This window comes from Peromyscus californicus, unplaced genomic scaffold, assembly GCF_007827085.1.
Source record: "Peromyscus californicus insignis strain IS unplaced genomic scaffold, ASM782708v3 Scaffold_23__1_contigs__length_62951481, whole genome shotgun sequence".
Classification (NCBI taxonomy): domain Eukaryota; kingdom Metazoa; phylum Chordata; class Mammalia; order Rodentia; family Cricetidae; genus Peromyscus; species Peromyscus californicus.
The window spans coordinates 54113074-54130357 of NW_026294534.1; the positions used below are offsets into that span (position 1 = coordinate 54113074).

General features: G+C 44.8%; 1 protein-coding gene across 3 annotated transcripts in view; it reads right to left on the bottom strand.

Annotated features, from left to right (window-relative positions):
- Positions 1–17284, bottom strand: part of Klhl2 (kelch like family member 2) — a 112221-nt gene that overhangs the window by 67071 nt on the left and 27866 nt on the right. For 2 of the 3 annotated variants that reach the window (XM_052752362.1, XM_052752361.1), the window contains exons 3-4: positions 17106–17212; positions 5328–5449 (exon numbers count right to left, since the gene is read on the bottom strand). In XM_052752362.1, the coding sequence (XP_052608322.1) occupies positions 5328–5449; positions 17106–17212 (229 nt within the window). Of the gene's footprint in view, positions 1–5327; positions 5450–17105; positions 17213–17284 lie in introns of those variants that run through there. The other variant, XM_052752363.1, reaches the window with a different exon arrangement.

The following is a 17284-nucleotide window of genomic DNA, read 5'->3' on the forward strand; positions in this document are numbered from 1 at the left end:
CCCCAGCCTAAGCAAAACATGCAAGTTCCAGGTTCAGAGAGAGACCATGCCTCAAAAGAATAAGGCGGAGAGTGATGCAGGAAGATGATATCCGATGCCTGCCTCTGGTCTCTGCGAGTATACACACTCATACGCATCTATCACACATATGCAACACACACACAGTAACATGAAGAGCAAAAAAGACACCAGTATTGACCACTGGCACACACTACTATGTATGCATACAAATAAAATAAAATCTCTTTAAAAGTTGGATGGTGCTGAACAAATTATTTAAGCACTCTGGGCCTGTCTTTTTAATTGCAATTGATACATATTTCACATAATACTAGAAACATTAAGTGAGATAAATACACACACATACAATGCACAGTATATGGTTGGAGATATACCTGATTAAAAATGCTGCTTTAATAATATTCATACACACAATCATATGTTTTTATTTTACGCATCTATGGTTTGTTATTTTTTGAGACAGGGTTCTTACTATGTAGCCCTCTGTTGGAGTCGCACAGGTCCTCGCACCCACAGATCACTAGGGAAACCAGCAATGTTAAACACACAGGGGCCTCTCCTCAATGGAGGAGATAAAACACCTGTTTTCCTGCCCAGAAGGCTGGGAGTGGATATTGTTTAGGATCGGGTGATCCTTTTGCTATCTGTGGAGGCAGACCTTGCCCAGATCTCCCAGAATGCTCATCCCAGACTCTCCCTCCCTAGACAGTTATCTTTAGCTCCCAGTTGAACCCACTCTTGGGGAGATGTCACAGGGAATTTATATACTGCTGACCTCTATGCTAACTTCATCAGAAACCACAGTAGATTAGCCTTTTAGCTGCAGAACCCACCCTCATGGTCACATGTCCTTTGTAAAGGAGTTTCTAAGTAGTCATATCATAAGCTTTTTAGTATACCTGGAATGGGAATGGTTGCTGCCTAGAAACTTTTCCCCAAATTATACTGTGTTTTAAATATGCCGATGAAGTCAATCCGAACCAGGTTTTCATTCTCATCTCTTCATGGATCACTGCCTGCATCGGTGCCTGCAGGGTCCCTCTGCTATCCTCGAACTCATGACCCTCCCACTTCAGCCTCCCTCATGCAGAGGTTCTCACTTCCTCCACAGGGGTCACATGTCAGACATCCTGCTATCAGATATTTACATTACGATTCATAACACTAGCAAAATTCCAGTTATGAAGTAGCGATATAAATAATTTTATGGTTGGGGGTCACCTCAACCTGAGGAGCTGTATTAAAGGGTCGCAGCATCAGGAGGGTTGAGAACAGCTGAGCTACTATCACAGGCATGTGCCACAACGCTGGGCTGGCTACAGCTTCTCACAGTACTGAGAAAGAAGGAAAATGTACATGGATCTTCTGAAAGCACGCAAAAGTTCAGGCATATTCTTTTTCCCCTCCCCTGAGGAAAAGCTTAGAGGCGTCCGTGACTGGAGACATTTAAAAGCCCTTTTAACAGCAGGCTGCAGCTTTGTTTTCTTTATTCCCTAGATTTATAACATTTATAAAGTCTGCTAAGAAGCAAATTCAGACATGCGGTAGCACATTTTAGCCAGTTGGGAAGAAGGCAGAAAAGACAATATGCTATTTGTACAAAGAGGCCGAACTAGAGCGAGGTCATGGGGAAATACAGGTTTTCTTTTCACCTTCCCTTGAGAACCCAAATGACTGTAAATTCATCTAGCTCAAATTATTCGCCAACTTTGAAATATACGAAACAAGACAGCCAAACTCAAAGTTTAAAAATACCTAACAAAAAACCAACAGTACTACCAAGGGGGGGGAAATCAAAATCAAGGAAACTTGAAATAGCCTTATTGCTTATATAATACAGAGAGATTCTTCCTTCTTTGGAGTGAAATCCTCAAATTACTCATTCCCTCACTGTGACTCAAAGTTAACAGCCTTCACCTCAAATAGCTGTCGTAGTGTTTTAAATGTGTGCAATAGGAGACCGCCTGGGGAAGGAACTCACACTAGAAGACGGGAGAAACAGGACAAAGGTCCTCTTCTGTCACCAGCTGACCGAGAGACAGCTGGTCCCAAGTACCCTAAAGCGCTGAGAGTCTCGACGAAACACACGACCCCAGAGACACTTGTCACACTGTCACTCAGCTTTGCTTCCAAATCAGAAGCTTAGAAAAAGGAGTTCGTCTTGCAAAAGATTTGATTCTAGGTCTGATGCGAAAATCAAGCAACAAGAGCAAAGATCTGCATTCTACAGTGTTCTGTTCTCACCATCCATTCTAGAAAAAACAGTACACAAGGCAGCCAGCCTGGTGTCAAGACTTCAATGTAACCGCCCTGAGGTCACCTCCAGCGCACTGCCCCTTTCCTCAGAACGGACTGGACTGGATGAGAAACTTTAAACAATGCACAGACAGACAAAGATAATCAAAGCCAGGTAAAGAGAAGTTTGACACTCACTCATCTATACAGCCTTACCCTAGAGTTCACTAAAAACTACTAGCTACAGAAACGTCTTTTCACAACATGGACTTTCCAGTGGACTACAAAATAAGGATTTTATTAAACCGGGGTACCCCTAAGCTGAAGAAACCCCCTCCCCCTCTAAAGGAAAGCTATAGAACTAAGAAGGCCGCCCAATGCAACTCTGAGAATGTACTTCTGCAAGGGCTAGCAACGCACACAAGGCAAACCATCACGGCAGGGAGTTCCTCTCAAAGGCTGTGACTAATATATTAAAACGGGAGTGTGACAGTTATTAAAAGAAACCTGAGAGGTGTTCTCACTCCTCACAGGCAATGTTCCCACAGTAAAAACTGCTACAAACTACAGGAAGGACAGACCTTACTGTTTAGACTCTCAGGCCTGTACGTCTTCAGCAATTTCCCTCCACGTGGCCATTACGGGTCACAGAAACCTATAACCCATCTGCTAGGTAGGTATCAAGCATAAGGACCTTCATGCACATCAACAAATAAAAAGCAGAAAAAGGAAAACCAAGGCACTTTCTTATTGAAGACAATGTCTCCAGAACCCAAAAAATAGTTTAAATGTACAGAAAAGTCCAGAAGGAGGTGACGTGTTGCAACCTACTCTCATTTCCTGACACAATGCCAACACATTCCTCCACACTAAAACACATGTGCATTCAAGGTTCTGAAGAGGGCATAGTGGGTAAAGTGGTTGCTATGCAAACATAAAGACTTGAGTTCAAATCCCCAGAACCCACATAAAGCCGGGTACAGTAGGATGTATCCTAATAACACCAAAGTTCCTACAGCAAGACAGGAGACTCCCTGGAAGCTTGCTGGTCAGCTAACCTGGTGCAGTGTTGAACAACAAAGAGACCCTGCCTCTAACCAGGTGCAAGGCAAGAAATGACGCGCAAGGTTGTCCTCTGATTTCTGCATGTGTACCATAGCATGTATGCCCCACCACAGATTAAAAAAAAAAAAAAAAAAAGGATGGATCATTAAGCATATGATCCAATCACCCTTAGTCACAACTCCAAAACGCATGGTGGATTTTCAAACGTTTTACCTCGTAAGTGAAAGGTCCAAGCCAAGTCTATACAGTCTATAAAGAGAATAGTTCAAAGGACCGCCAGGAGTATCAGCTTCCTGCAGCTAACATTTTACAGTTAGCAGGCATCATGCCATGACAGCGGTTCTTCAGTCTCCGTTCAACACGAGGTAAAACATTTCAGCCCGTCAGAGGCAGAAGATATGGAACCCCTATCTGATTTGTCCCAGTAGAATTGAGAAACTGTTTCTTCAGAGTTTGGTTCTAGGGGCCGCCGAGATGGCTCAGCAGCGGAGAACACTTGCTTATTCTTCCAGAAAACCAAAGTTTGGTTCTCCGCACGCATGTCAAAAAGATGACAAGCACCTGGAAGTCCAGCTCCAGGGGTCACGAGCGCTTGAACACACACACACACACACACACACACACACACGGCATACACTCACACAAACTCAGACATATAAACTAAAAATAGCTGAAAGGACTAAATACAAATGTTGCATTTAAATGTTGACAGGGCATAGCTGCCCCGAGTTAAAGGATGCACGTATTCTTTGCTCAACTCACTCCACTTTTGGGAGTCCGGCCTGTGGGATTCTTGCACGCAAATATTAAGATGCCCATTCACTGCAGAAATCCATAAAAGGGGAGCGTCATGCACACCCATTACCCTATGAGACAGCACACAAAAGAACAAGCCATTCTGTTGAGTTGAAAAAAAAAAAAGTTGCCAAACAAATACAGAATAAACACACTCAAAATTTAAATTCTATGCAAGCCTGCCGTGTGCTCATGTACTTGAATCAATGCATGGCTGAAGGGATCTGTCTCAAATAGAGAACAGCAGCTGACCTTCTCAGGAAGGAGAAGATGGTAATGTGAGGAATATTCACAGAAAAGAGCCTGTCCTCGTCACTGTTCTATGACTGGGAAGATGGGAAGAGGCACCAGGACCAGAGTAACTTATAAAAGAAAGCATTTAATTGGGGCTTGCTCACAGTTTCAGAGGTTTAGTCCGTTACCACCATGATGGGGATGACAGGAAGGCAGACATGGAGCTGGAGCAGTAGCTGAGACCTACATCCTCATCCTCAGGCCAAGAGAGAGCCACTGGGTCTGGCTTGAGCCTTTGAAACCTCCAAGCCCACCACCCCCAGTGACACACTTCCTCCAACAAGACCACACCTCTTAATCCTTCTAATCCTTTCAAACAGTTCCGCTCCCTGGAGAATAAGCAGTCAAATATATGAGCCTGTAGGGACCATTCTTATTCAAATCGGGGCTATTCTGAGAAGAAACTTCCACTTTTTTCAGCCACATCCTTCCATGGCACTTAAAACATTTAAACATTTACTTTACGTTCATAAAGCATTTGTTCTCTACGGAAAATAAGATGCCACATCAAATTTTGGCTAAATTCCAGAATTACTGAAAGAGGATACTCAATAAGGAACGAATGAATGTTGGCAGTCAAAAACATCCTTTGTAGACTTTATCCTTCAAAGGAATAAAGAAAAACTGTGGGCTGCATGAAGCAGGAGCCATAAAGACTGTGACAGTGTTGTCACAGAGAGGGAGCATTACTCAGAGAGATAAAAGATGTGTCTCGGATCTGCGAAGATATAAAAGGGACTGAAATCAGAAACACCATTAAGAAGATGCAGTCATCCCCAATGTCCCTCAGAAAATAAAATTTCAACAGTGAATCTTATCACTGCTGGCACGAACTGTATGCTGTGTGGGAATGTGTTTTTTAGATTAGAAAAATGGCACGCACAAAGAGCTAAGCGGCGTGAAGCGTCTGCTCTTACCTGTACATTTTCTTCTGTGACCTGAATTTCTGCGGTGTAAACATAATCAATTAGCATCCTCAGGGTCCAGCCGTCGACCTCTTTTATTCGAACTCTCTTCGCTCGGCTCTCGCTCATCTCACCTAAAACACCAAGGAATGAGGTGAAGTTATCTCGGGACGCTGCTGTGACCAATACCAACGCCAAGAGAGACTGATCCATCTTCCTGCCACTCACTCGATTAGGCAGGCAACAGGATTGGCCACTGCTGCAGGCCTCAGCCATTCCCCTGAAAGGTGTCCTGAGTCAACCGTAAACTATCTCAGCTTGGCGTCTGAACCTGAAGATAACCTTATAAGGACGAAGGTGCCCTGCACCCAGCCGCATGAACTGCACCCAACTCTGGCCTTGCTGCTGAGCAGCGCCCCTTGATGGATTCCTTTCTGTTGTGTTGTGTCGTGTCGTGTCGTGTCGTGTCGTGTCGTTTTGTTGGGTTGGGTTGGGTTGGGTTGGGTTTGGGGACAGGGTTTCTCTGTGTAATCCTGGCTGTTCTAAAACTCGCTCTGTAGTCCAGGCTGGCCTCAAACTCAGAGATCCACCTGCCTCTGCCTCCCAAATGCTGGGATTAAAGGCGTGTACCACCACCACTAGGCTGGGGTTTTATTTTTAAATTTTCTTTCTATGATTTTTATTTTATTTATTTGGGGTGTGTGTGTGTGTGTGTGTGTGTGTGTGTGTGTGTGTGTGTGTGTGTGTGTGTGTACATGAATGCAGGTGCCAGAGAGAGCATCGCATCCCCTGGAGCTGTACTTACTGGCAGCTGTGGGTGCTGTGACCTGACCTCAGGTCCTTCAGAAGAAACGCATGCAACCTCAACTGCTGAGCCTTCCCTCCAGCCCCCTCCTTATGGATTTTTAATCCCATCTATAACAGCAACAATGCTACCATCATTGGCGGATGGCAAAGACCACCCGCTGCAAAGGCCTTACTTAGCATCCTTCCCTCAAAGAGCACACAGACACCTGCCCAGGGCCTGGGCCGGACGTAGAGGCTCTGGCTCTCCGTAAGAAGTCACAACCCTCATGTAGGAGCACAGTGAAAAGCAAATTACACGGACTGCTGAGGTCAGTCAGAGGGTTATTACAGAGGTCATCTAAGCTCAGCTCCCACTTGCCATCTGCAGTCACCTCACCCTGGAGTCATTTCAACACCAGCACAAGCCACTACAGTCTGGTGCCCTTTGCGTGAGCAACCAGGCGGCATTTAACAGCCTAGGACACAAGGAGACACAAACCATCAAAACGGTGAGGAAAGAAACCCTCAATTAACTAGCCAGGCCTGTTGGGACAGGCGTGTGATCAGCCACTCAGGGGACTGATCACAAGATCACAAGTCCAAAGCCTGCTGAGTGACAGTGAGTTCAGGGCCAGCCTGGGCAAGTTAGTGAGACCCTGTGTCAAAATAAAAAGTAAAAAAAAAGGGCTAGAAGTGTAGCTCAGCTATAGAGTGCCTGTCTGGAAGTGTGACAATCTCACCTCTATCTCCAGTACTGAGTGAGACACACACACACACACACACAGAGAGAGAGAGAGAGAGAGAGAGAGAGAGAGAGAGAGAGAGAGAGAGATCCTGTTATAAACGAAAAGGGGAGCCCAAGAAAGAACGACCCTCAGCAGAAGAATTTTGTTCTAGAACTCACTAGGCTTTAGGGGTAAAACTCTGGAGAGCTGCGCCACCATCCATCACTTCACTCGAGCCCTGCCTCTCACATTAATAAAAAGAACAGTGCACTCAAGATCCTGAAAGCTCGCTTCTGTATCGGACCTAGTGTGCTGCTGGCGCCATAAACCACCGGGAAGGCCTACGGGAATCCATGATTTTACAAGACTCCTCTGCAAACGGACGCCCTGGGTGGGTGCGGGGCATGGGGTAGGAGATCATCGCAGCCACAGACATTTCACTGCATGCTCCTCTGGAGATGGTCCTGCCAAGAGCACAGAGAAGCTGTTCTTCTTCTCAGGGCTGAACTATCTCAAAGTGTGCCCCGTCACTCCCCACGGGGAAAACACCCATCTGTGGCACAGGAGAGGATGCTTCAAGGGAAGAGAGGGAACAGGATTATGTCTGTGCTCCCACCGTTAAAAGGAATGGAGGAATATGGAAAATCCATTCAACTGCATATATAACGCCTTCCTCTATGTCCCCTCCCCTCCCTGTCTTGTGGATTCTGGGGTTTATGGAATTGGAAGGCACAGAAGTGTCAAGAGTTAAGACACTGATTCTTACTTATAGTTTGTGTGTGTGTGTTTGTGTGTGTGTGTGTGTGTGTGTGTGTGTGTGTGTGTGTGTGCGCGCGCGCATGCGTCTCAAGGCCAGGGGACAACCTCCAATACCATTCCTGGGATTCCCGGGTATCTCAGGAATGTCATCACCTTTGAAACAGGGCCTGTCATTGGCCTGCAGCTCACCCATTAGACTAAGCAGGCTGGCTACCTGCCTCTACCTTTCCAGTACTGGGACTATAAGCATGTACCGCCAAGTCTGGTTTTTAAAAAAATACGTATTTTTATTAATTATTGGAGAATTTCATACAATGGTACTTTCTAAATGTAATTTATGCATTTATTTTATGTGTAGGTTGTTTTGCCTGTATATAAGTCTTTGCACCAAGACCGTATCTGATGCCACAAGAGGCCAGAAGAATCTTGGATCCCCTAGAACCAGAGTTACAGCCGGTTGGTTGAGGGCCGCCATATGGGTGCTGAGAACTGAACCTGGTCCTCTAGAAGAGCAGCCAGTGTTCTTACCCACTGAGCCATCTCTCCGGCCCTCAATGTATTCTGATCGCATTCACCTCCAACTCTACCCCTAACTCTTCCCAGATCCACCCTGACCTCCCTACTCCCAACTTCCTGTCCTCTTTTTTTTCTTTTCTTTGTTTTTTAACGTCATAACCCATGGACTCCACTTTATGCTGCCCATATACTTCTGGGTGTACACGAGGGCACGCCCGTAAGGAAAACTGACTCTCCCTCCTCGGAATTCAGGCACAGCCCAGGGCTTCTCAGTGAGGGCTGAGGGCCCATGAACCACTCACTTCCCATTGTGTTGGAATGCTGACTGCCTTCGCCTTGTACAGATCTAGTGCACGCAAGTACAGCGGCCGTGAGTGAGTTCCTGGGTGCACTGGTCCTGTTACACCCAGAAGACGCTGTTTTGGTCTGGTCCTCCCTACCTCTGGTTCTTACAGTCTACACTTTGTTTTTTACACAGGTTAGGGGCAAGCACTTTACCAACAATCTCTCCACTGCCCCTTCCAATCAGATTTTAGATAAACACCTTCAGGAGTGAATGCCTTGCTTCGTCCACGGTGCCCCTGGGATTTGCAAAGCCCTACAGAGCTTGTGGCAATGTAAGTGTAAAGCCATGTACCTACTTCCCAGATTTCAGCATGAGTTAGCTTAGATAAAAGCCTCAGACAAAACCAAATCTCTTAATTTATGTATACGACTAAAAAAAAAATATTTCTATGCCAGGCAGTTTTTACTATTATGTTTCTATAGAGGCTAAAATCACATTTTTCCCTGACATGGCATTTTTTAAAGATTATCTCCCCAGAAAATTCATCTGCTTCCAACAAAGTCAACCTCCACTATATATTGCTTGCTTTTAAAATGTCTTAATCTTTCTTTTTATCTTAATTTACAAAAAAAAAGCAAGTAGCAAAAATGAAAAGCTTGCCACCAAACCCATTAATAGATTAAAAATTCCAATCATCAAAGCACAGGGAAGGAGGAGAGAGGAAGGATTCACAACATCCGATCCTAGGTGTTACACAGTATCTGTTACTGCCCTTTGCTACATTTATAGAGCATATGTTTAAACAGTATGGCTTTCTGAGATTTATGTTTGCTAAGGGATTTTATAAGCTATTACAGGGCGCCAAGAAGGTTCAGTGGGTAAGCTGCTTGCTGGTGACTTGAGCTGGATACCTAGAACCTACATGGAAGAAGAAGAAAACTGATTCCACACACATAGCATAGCACACATGGGTCCATACTAAGATACTCACAGGCAGGTACACTTCCTGCTCTTACAGAGACCTGGGTTCAGTTCCTAGCTCCGACATGGTAGCTCACAGCCAGCTGTAACTCTAGTCCCAGAGAATCCAACACCCTCTCCTGGGCCTCCATGGGCACCAGGCATGCATGTGATGCACATACCGATATGCAGGTAAGCACTTACACATAAAATAAGTCAATCTTCAGGAGTGGGGGGTGGGGGAGGGCTATCTAATGATACTATACAGCTCTTCCTCTATCACTTATAACTTTGCACACTTTCCATGGACCAAGCTATATAAGATTAACGTGGGAACTATATTAAAATCCCCACACAGAAGCCTGTGCTAACCACCTGAATGACAGTCACCCTGCCCTGCTTCCCCACCAATCCACCTTTCACTGAAGCCTGCAGAATGAACTCACCGTGATTAGACCTACAGTTCACCCTCCCACCTCTTTACCCTTCCATCACCGTATCACAGGAGCCCTGTCATCTTTGGGAGACCTCTGTAGCACCCCCACTTTTTTTCCAATTATATGTACATGGGTCTGCGTAGGTGTGTGCACGTAAGTACAGGCGTCCTAGGAGTTTCGAGGATTTTTAGATTGCCTAGAGCTGGAGTTACAGACAGTCGTGTGCCACCCAACATAGATACCGGGGACTAAACCCAACAACTATCCAATGCTTATCCTTTCTCTGGTGCTAACTTGACACATAGGACTACTATGTTCAAAATCGGCCCACTGCTCCTTGACCAAGGGTGCAAACCCTTCCAGAGCCAGTCTCTAATTAACCTCATATACTCTCTCACTTCCAGAACTATTTGTAGTTTTCCACACTGACCAAATAATTTCTTACCTTGATACCTAAGCTGAACTTTGTCCAACTGGGCTCTGCACCCCTCTTCCCCATGCCAATCTCCACACATTCTTCAGGATTTCAGTGGAACCTCTCCAAGACACATCATCTGCTGGCGGCCCACAGCTGGGTTGGGCTCTCACCCTAGAGAGAGTTGGGTACCTCACGCATGTCTACTCTGCCATCATCAACTCTGTTCCTAGTTCTCTTGGGCTTCCTAATGGCACAGATGAAGGCCCTCTTAGCCCTATCCTCCACAATGCCTGATAAAAATCCAACACCGGCTGCATGAATTGATAACTAAATGAGAAAAAAAAAGCATGCCAACTAAAAACAAAGCATATTTACACAGCATAAAAAGGTTTATGTTTATCTTGGTCATGAGTTCTGCAAAGGACTTCAGTCAACCAACACTTCCTAAGCACACACTCTACATGGCAAGCTGGATTAAGTAAATCCATCAGCAAGTAACTCACCTTTTTGATTTTTTAAAAAATGATGTCATCCAAGTTGTCAAACTAAATATGTTTCCATCAAGAACCTTCAACTAGTACTCTCTTGGTCCTGCATTTATCTGTTGCATTTATCTGTTCTGGATGAGGTAAATTCAAAGTGAATGGAGGGCTGGAGAGATGGCTCAGAGGTTAGGAGCATACACACACTGGCTTTGCAAAGGACTTGGAATACCGTTCCCAACATCCATGCTGGTAACTGTCTATAACTTCAGTTCCAGGGGATCCAATGTCCCATTCTGGCCTCCATGGGCACTGGACTCATGTGCTAAGTCCACACATAAATACATATAACTAAAAACAAAAATAAAACCTACGTGTATGAGACCACCTTTCCTGGATATGTATAGCTGTCACCCTGCATGAAAGCAGTCTCTCTTTAAAACAAATGGAGACCATCACAGAAAACCACAACTAGACCCAATGCGGAGATCAACGGATCACGAGGAGCCAGGCCCCAACAGATGCATCTACACCACAGCTCCTCCATCTACAGTTCAGGGAGCATAGCAGAAGAGCCAGAATACCCAGAAGTCTGCTGTGAAAAAGTCTCTCCCAGGAATGGCTGCAGGAACAAGGTCAGAACAACAGCAATATCAATGGGCAGGTTAACACGGAAGGGGGAAATTTCTGTGGGGGCCCAGACAAGAACTAAAGATGAGTGACTGCTGAGAGAAGGAGTTAGCCTCTCCCAGGGATGAGGCGCCTTACTGGTTGGTCAGTGCAGAGTGGCCAGCCCTGAAACATGGGGAGAGTTTGAAACAAAGTACCTGGGAGGGGTTGGAAGGAGGAAAAGGGGGAAAAAGCGATATAACTCTATTTCAAATAAAAATATATTTAAAAAAAACAAATGAAAATACAAAAAGAAAAAGGTGAATAGGTTTAGGATAAACTCTATAATCCACTACAGAAAAAGAAGTCCATTATTCTAATTTCAATTTTATTTATAATTAAGGAGTACTTGGAAAACAAAAACATAACACTGAAGCTGACTATACTGGCACCCTAAAAAAATTAATGACAGAAAAGAAATTAAGAGCAAGCTGAAAATCGTATTTAATTGAAGAGTTCCATCACTCTTCAAGTTCTGCTTGACAATAATCATCACTGACTTATGTTCCCTTCGTTTGGGCTACAATGACGCTGCTAGCAATGTCAGCCTGGCAAGGTGACTCCAGAGGTCACCCCAGTCACTCACTGCAGTGGCCATGGAACAACACTTTGCCCTCGTTCTTCAGGACTCTACAGCAAACATGGTAAAGCCGTGTACCGATAGCTTCAGTCCCATTAGGATAACGTGTGGCAAAGACTTATTAGCTCCTAAAAGAGCGGAGACAGGAGACAATGTCCGTCCTTCTACAAGAGAAGCTGGTTCCACTCTTGCAGACATCCTGTATCCCGGAGGACCAGCCTGGAGGTATTCAGTGATGGTAACAGGGAGAGAGACAGGAGGAAGCAGGTTCCTCATAAAGTTCTCAGGCTGCAGATGAGCTGTGCCCGGTTCCTGGCCCGCTCCTTTCTATCTGGCCCAGCTCGAGTGGCATCTTCTGTCACTGGAAGCCTCAGGCATTCTAACTTAGGCTCTTCGCCTACAGCATCCTATTTCATGTCTTCAAAGCAGCCAGGGACAGCAGAGCGCTCGCTCTCCTAACAAGTTTATTCACTTCCTAACCTAGCCTCCTCTCCCACTGGAACCATGAAAATAGGAACTCACCTCTTTATTCATCTCCATGGCCCTCAAAGCCCAGGACAACATCCAGCAATGGAAGATGCTCCATTTCTTGATTCATGAAAGTATGAATCTTAGGCAATACTAATAGAGCCATGTGTATAACTTTCAACTTTTACATTATTTAATCACACAACTAATAATCTGTGTTTACCTTTTAAAATTTTTTTGCTAACATATTTACTATGGCACAGGAAGTTATCCAAAAGTACATACTACCGATGGGTAGTGGTGGTGCACACCTTTAATCCCGACACTCAGGGGCAGAGATGGGCAGATCTCTGTGAGTTCCAGGCCAGTCTAGTCTACAGAGTGAGTTCCAGGACAGTCAAGGCTACACAAAGAAACCCTGTCTCGAAACACAAACAAACAAACAAAAGTACATACTATTCAGTATTTCTGACTTAGAATTTAAGAATTTTAACCTGCAGGGCTGGAGACATGGCTCAGTGGTTAGGAACACCTGCTGTTCTTCCAGAGGACCCGGGTTCAAGTTCTCACACCAACATCAGGCAGTTCACAACAGCCTGTACCTCTAGCTTTAGGTGGATCCAACACTCGTGACCTCTGACTTCTGACCTCCGAGGGTAGCTGCACTCAAGTGCACACACACACACACACACACACACACACACACACACACACACACACTTAAAAACAAATCTTTTTAAAAAGAGAATTTTTAACCTGTATCACCAAATGAAACTAAATGGGTTTGTCAAATAAAAGTGTTTTAAAAACTGCATTTCTAACAAACAGTCTAAAAACACAAGAACCCAATTTGCTCCATTCTTTCTCAAGTCATAACTAACCACCTGGCCTGCTGTAAATAGTCCCGGGCTTCACAAGACGAAAACCTGCAACTACGCCGTGGAATTATTTATCACCTTCTTTCTCTATTCAATACCTGAAACTACGAGGAGTAGGAGAATTCTTTTTTATATCATATACTTCGAATGAAATTCACACCTACAGTTTACAGCAGATTAAAAATAAGGGCCTGGACTGGAGCGGCGGCTCCGTGGGGAAGAGTGCTCACTGCTTTTGTACAGGACCAGATTCGGGTCTCAGCACCCATTGTCAGGGAGTTCACAGTCACCCCGAACTCCAGTTCCAGAGGATGTCAGCTGCTCTTCTGGCCGCTGCAAGCTCCTACACACAGACGGTGTACAGAAACTCACACAGGCTCACACACGTGCATATACATAAAAACTAAGAAAGTGGAAATGTTTTTCCTCGACTCACAGCCTTGCTATGATGGTCCGTCCCATCTCAAACTCCTAGACACAGGCTCTCACATAGCTGGAACTATAGGTCTATGCTACTGTGCATCCTGGTGGGGCTAAGTTAATAAATACATGGTTTTTTTTTTTTTTACTCTATGGAGAATAAAAAAAAAATCTATCAAAGAAAATGTCTATGAAACCTCAGCTACATGGTGAGTTCAAAGCCAGATTGTGCTATGTGAAACATAATCTCGAGAGAAGGAAGGGAGGGAGGGAGGGAGGGAGGGAGGGAGGGAGGGAGGGAGGGAGGGGGGAGGACAAAAGAAAAGAAAGAAAGAGGCTGTGAGGAGGAATAATTACAGAAGGCATCGGAGCTGAGGGGAGGGGGATTAGTAGGCATTAGAGGGTGAAAATGATTGAGGTGTGTCATGTGCATGTATGAAATGTCACAGTGAGACTCATTATTTTGTAAAATTTATATATACTAATAGTTTTTTTTGTTTTTTTTGTTTTTTGTTTTTTTTGTTTGTTTGTTTGTTTTTTCGAGACAAGGTTTCTCTGTGTAGCTTTTGGAGCCTGTCCTGGAACTCACTCTGTAGCCCAGGCTGGCCTCGAACTCACAGAGATCCATCTGCATCTGCCTCCTGAGTGCTGGGATAAAAGGCGTGCGCCACCACCGCCCTGCTAATAGTTTTTTAAAGGAAGAAAACTGTAGATGTCTAAGGTTTGCTTAATCTCCTATTCTTATACAATATCATGAAACTTAGTTTAAGATGACCGTGAAACTTACTGCCAGCATTAACTGGGCAGTTTCTCTTGGTTTTTGGTTGGGGTTTAACTTTTAAAAAGTTATTTTTGAGAATTCCATACATGGATACTATATGTGCGTCATTTCCACCCCTCCCTCTCCATACTGTAAGTCTTCCTCTGTTCCTCCCATTCCTTCTCAAATCCATGACTTCTTTAATTACTGTAAACACCACACACACACACACACACACACACACACACACACACACACACACACACACACTGTTTAAAACAACAACAAGATTTCCTGTATCCCAGGCTTGCCTCAAATTCACTAAGTAGCCAATGGATGACCTTGGACTCCGTCTCTCCTGCCTCCTCTGCCTTCCGGTTGCTGGGGCTACAGGTGTGCACCACCACAGCCAGCTATCCTGGCTAAGAGAAGTGCTAAGAAATTCACATATATGACCTCATCCACTCTTTACAAAAATACAGAATGTGAGCAATATTATCTTCCAATTTTCCAGATGGGAAAAGTGAAGCCCAGATTATTCAAGTCAATCTCCAAAGACCCAGTGGTGCCCGCATGGTTGTGGGTGGCCCCTGAAGGCTGGTCACACAGAGGGCACACAGGTCTCTACTGCAATACCGCCAGACCAGCATTCCAGAGGACTCTCACAAGCCAAGACTCTCTCCAGAACGGCATCCGCAATAGTAAATACGACACAAGCCAAGAGACCACAGTGAAAGTCCGGCACATTAGTATTCACATTTCACACCCTTACCTCATTAGTATTCACATTTCACAGCCCTGACTGACAGCGCCCTCTCTATCACTTCCCTGACTTGGCTCACAACCCATCTGCTGTCTGTCCTTCCTCCATTCACAATGAATAAGCTACTCAGGAAGAGCAAAGCAACAAGACTCTGGTCTCCTCCACTGCTGAGACACACGGTGTGCGTCCCTCTACCTGGCCCATGTTCACCTGGGAAAGTCTGCTGCCATCACAGGAAATGTCGTCTCAATGCTGGCCCATCATCTGGATCACTGGGCAGCACCACATTTCTACATTTAAATTAAGCTCCTCTCATGGCCCCGCCTACACAACAGCCTCTGGAGCAGGAAGCACAGTTACACTATGTGTGTCTTTCTTGAAGAACCTAGCAAGACGTTAGGCACAGGAGATACTCAAGAGTCTCTAAACTATGAACATCCCCCCTCACCCTCTCCACTGATCCCACCCCATGACAGGGTCTCTCGACATAGCCTTGACTATCCTAGAACTTGCCACATAGACCAGGCTGGCCTGGAAGGTGCAGAGATCCACCTGCCTCTGACTGCTGGGATTAAAGGTGTGCACAACTTTATCTGTTTATCTTCTGACATACCTACTGTGAACCTTCTACTTGGTGTACCAAGACACTAAGACTAAACTCACCCATCAGATAACTTATTTCTTTGTACAATGTTACACTTAAGTTTCCCCTGGTCAGTTTTTGCAGTTTCGGTTACTCGTGGTCAACCACGGTCAAGCATATTAAATGGAAAGTTCTAGAAATAAAGTTGCTAAGTTTTAAACTAGGCACTGTTCTCAGAGACATCCTGATTTTGTCACACCTGGGGCATGAATCATCTCTCTATTCAGCAAAGCCACACAGTATAGGCTACCCCATCGGTCACTCGTAGCTAGCTGGAGTATCAAACGACTATCACGGTATCACAGGGCTTATGTCCAGGTCACTCACAATTTATTGAAAAATACCTCCGAAGCACAAAAATGGTAACTAACGCTGACTATCTTATTAGAGCATGTTTTCATTATCCCATTTTACTCATAGTATTGTTACTCTTTAATTTGCCAAATTTATAAGCTAAACTTTACAGGTACACATGCATATATAAAAATATTCAGTTTACATAAGGTTTGGACCTATCCACGATTTTAGGTGTCCTTTGTAAGAGAACTATCCATATCCCCTCCCATTTCCCCTCTCTTCCTTCACCTCTGGCTATGCTGAGGACTGAACCCAGGGTCTGTACACACTAGAGAAGTGCTGTACCACTGAGCTCCACCCCCAGCTCTATGCTGCTTTTTGTTTTGTTTTTAATGAGGCTTCAAGCATAACTGGCATACATTAGTTCTTTTCCAAAAGAGCTAACAGCATTCTCTGCATGTTCATACATTGCCAAAGTAAAACCTAAGCTTGTAGAAACATCAGCCTTTTTCTCAGATTTCCAAAATAAGTGATTAAGACAACACTTTAGTTTACTATAAATAGTGGGTAAGGCAAATGTGAAAACCATTTGGAAATATAAAATATAAAATGGTAAAAATGCCTTTCCTTTAGCATACACACACACACACACACACACACACAAACCAACCAATAATAATTTAAGGGCCCCCAATGCTGCTGTAAGTGGCAGGAAGGCAAACTGAGGGAATATATGTCAATGTAAACCTGCAGCGGCAAGGCTGGGCACACACGACTAATCACAGTATGGACGTGTTGACTGACGGGGAGAGGGAATTCACAGTGGATTGAGGCACTTCCTTTATGATTCCTCATTTCATAAAACCCAAACGCCAAAAACAAAGGTTAGCATGGAACCGCCTCGGGTCCAAGTACACGTGAAAACCTCCAGCACCCCCCGTACCTGTAAACATGGCGTGGAAGTAAGGGCTGCAGGCCGCCAGCACCACTCTGTGAGCAGGGATTTCCATGTCTTCCGCCACAATCGTGACATCGCACAGCAAGTTCTGACTGTTCCCGGGGAGAAAAAGAAAATGTAAATGCCTCCAATGATAAAATGAGTCAATATCCTATACGAAACTG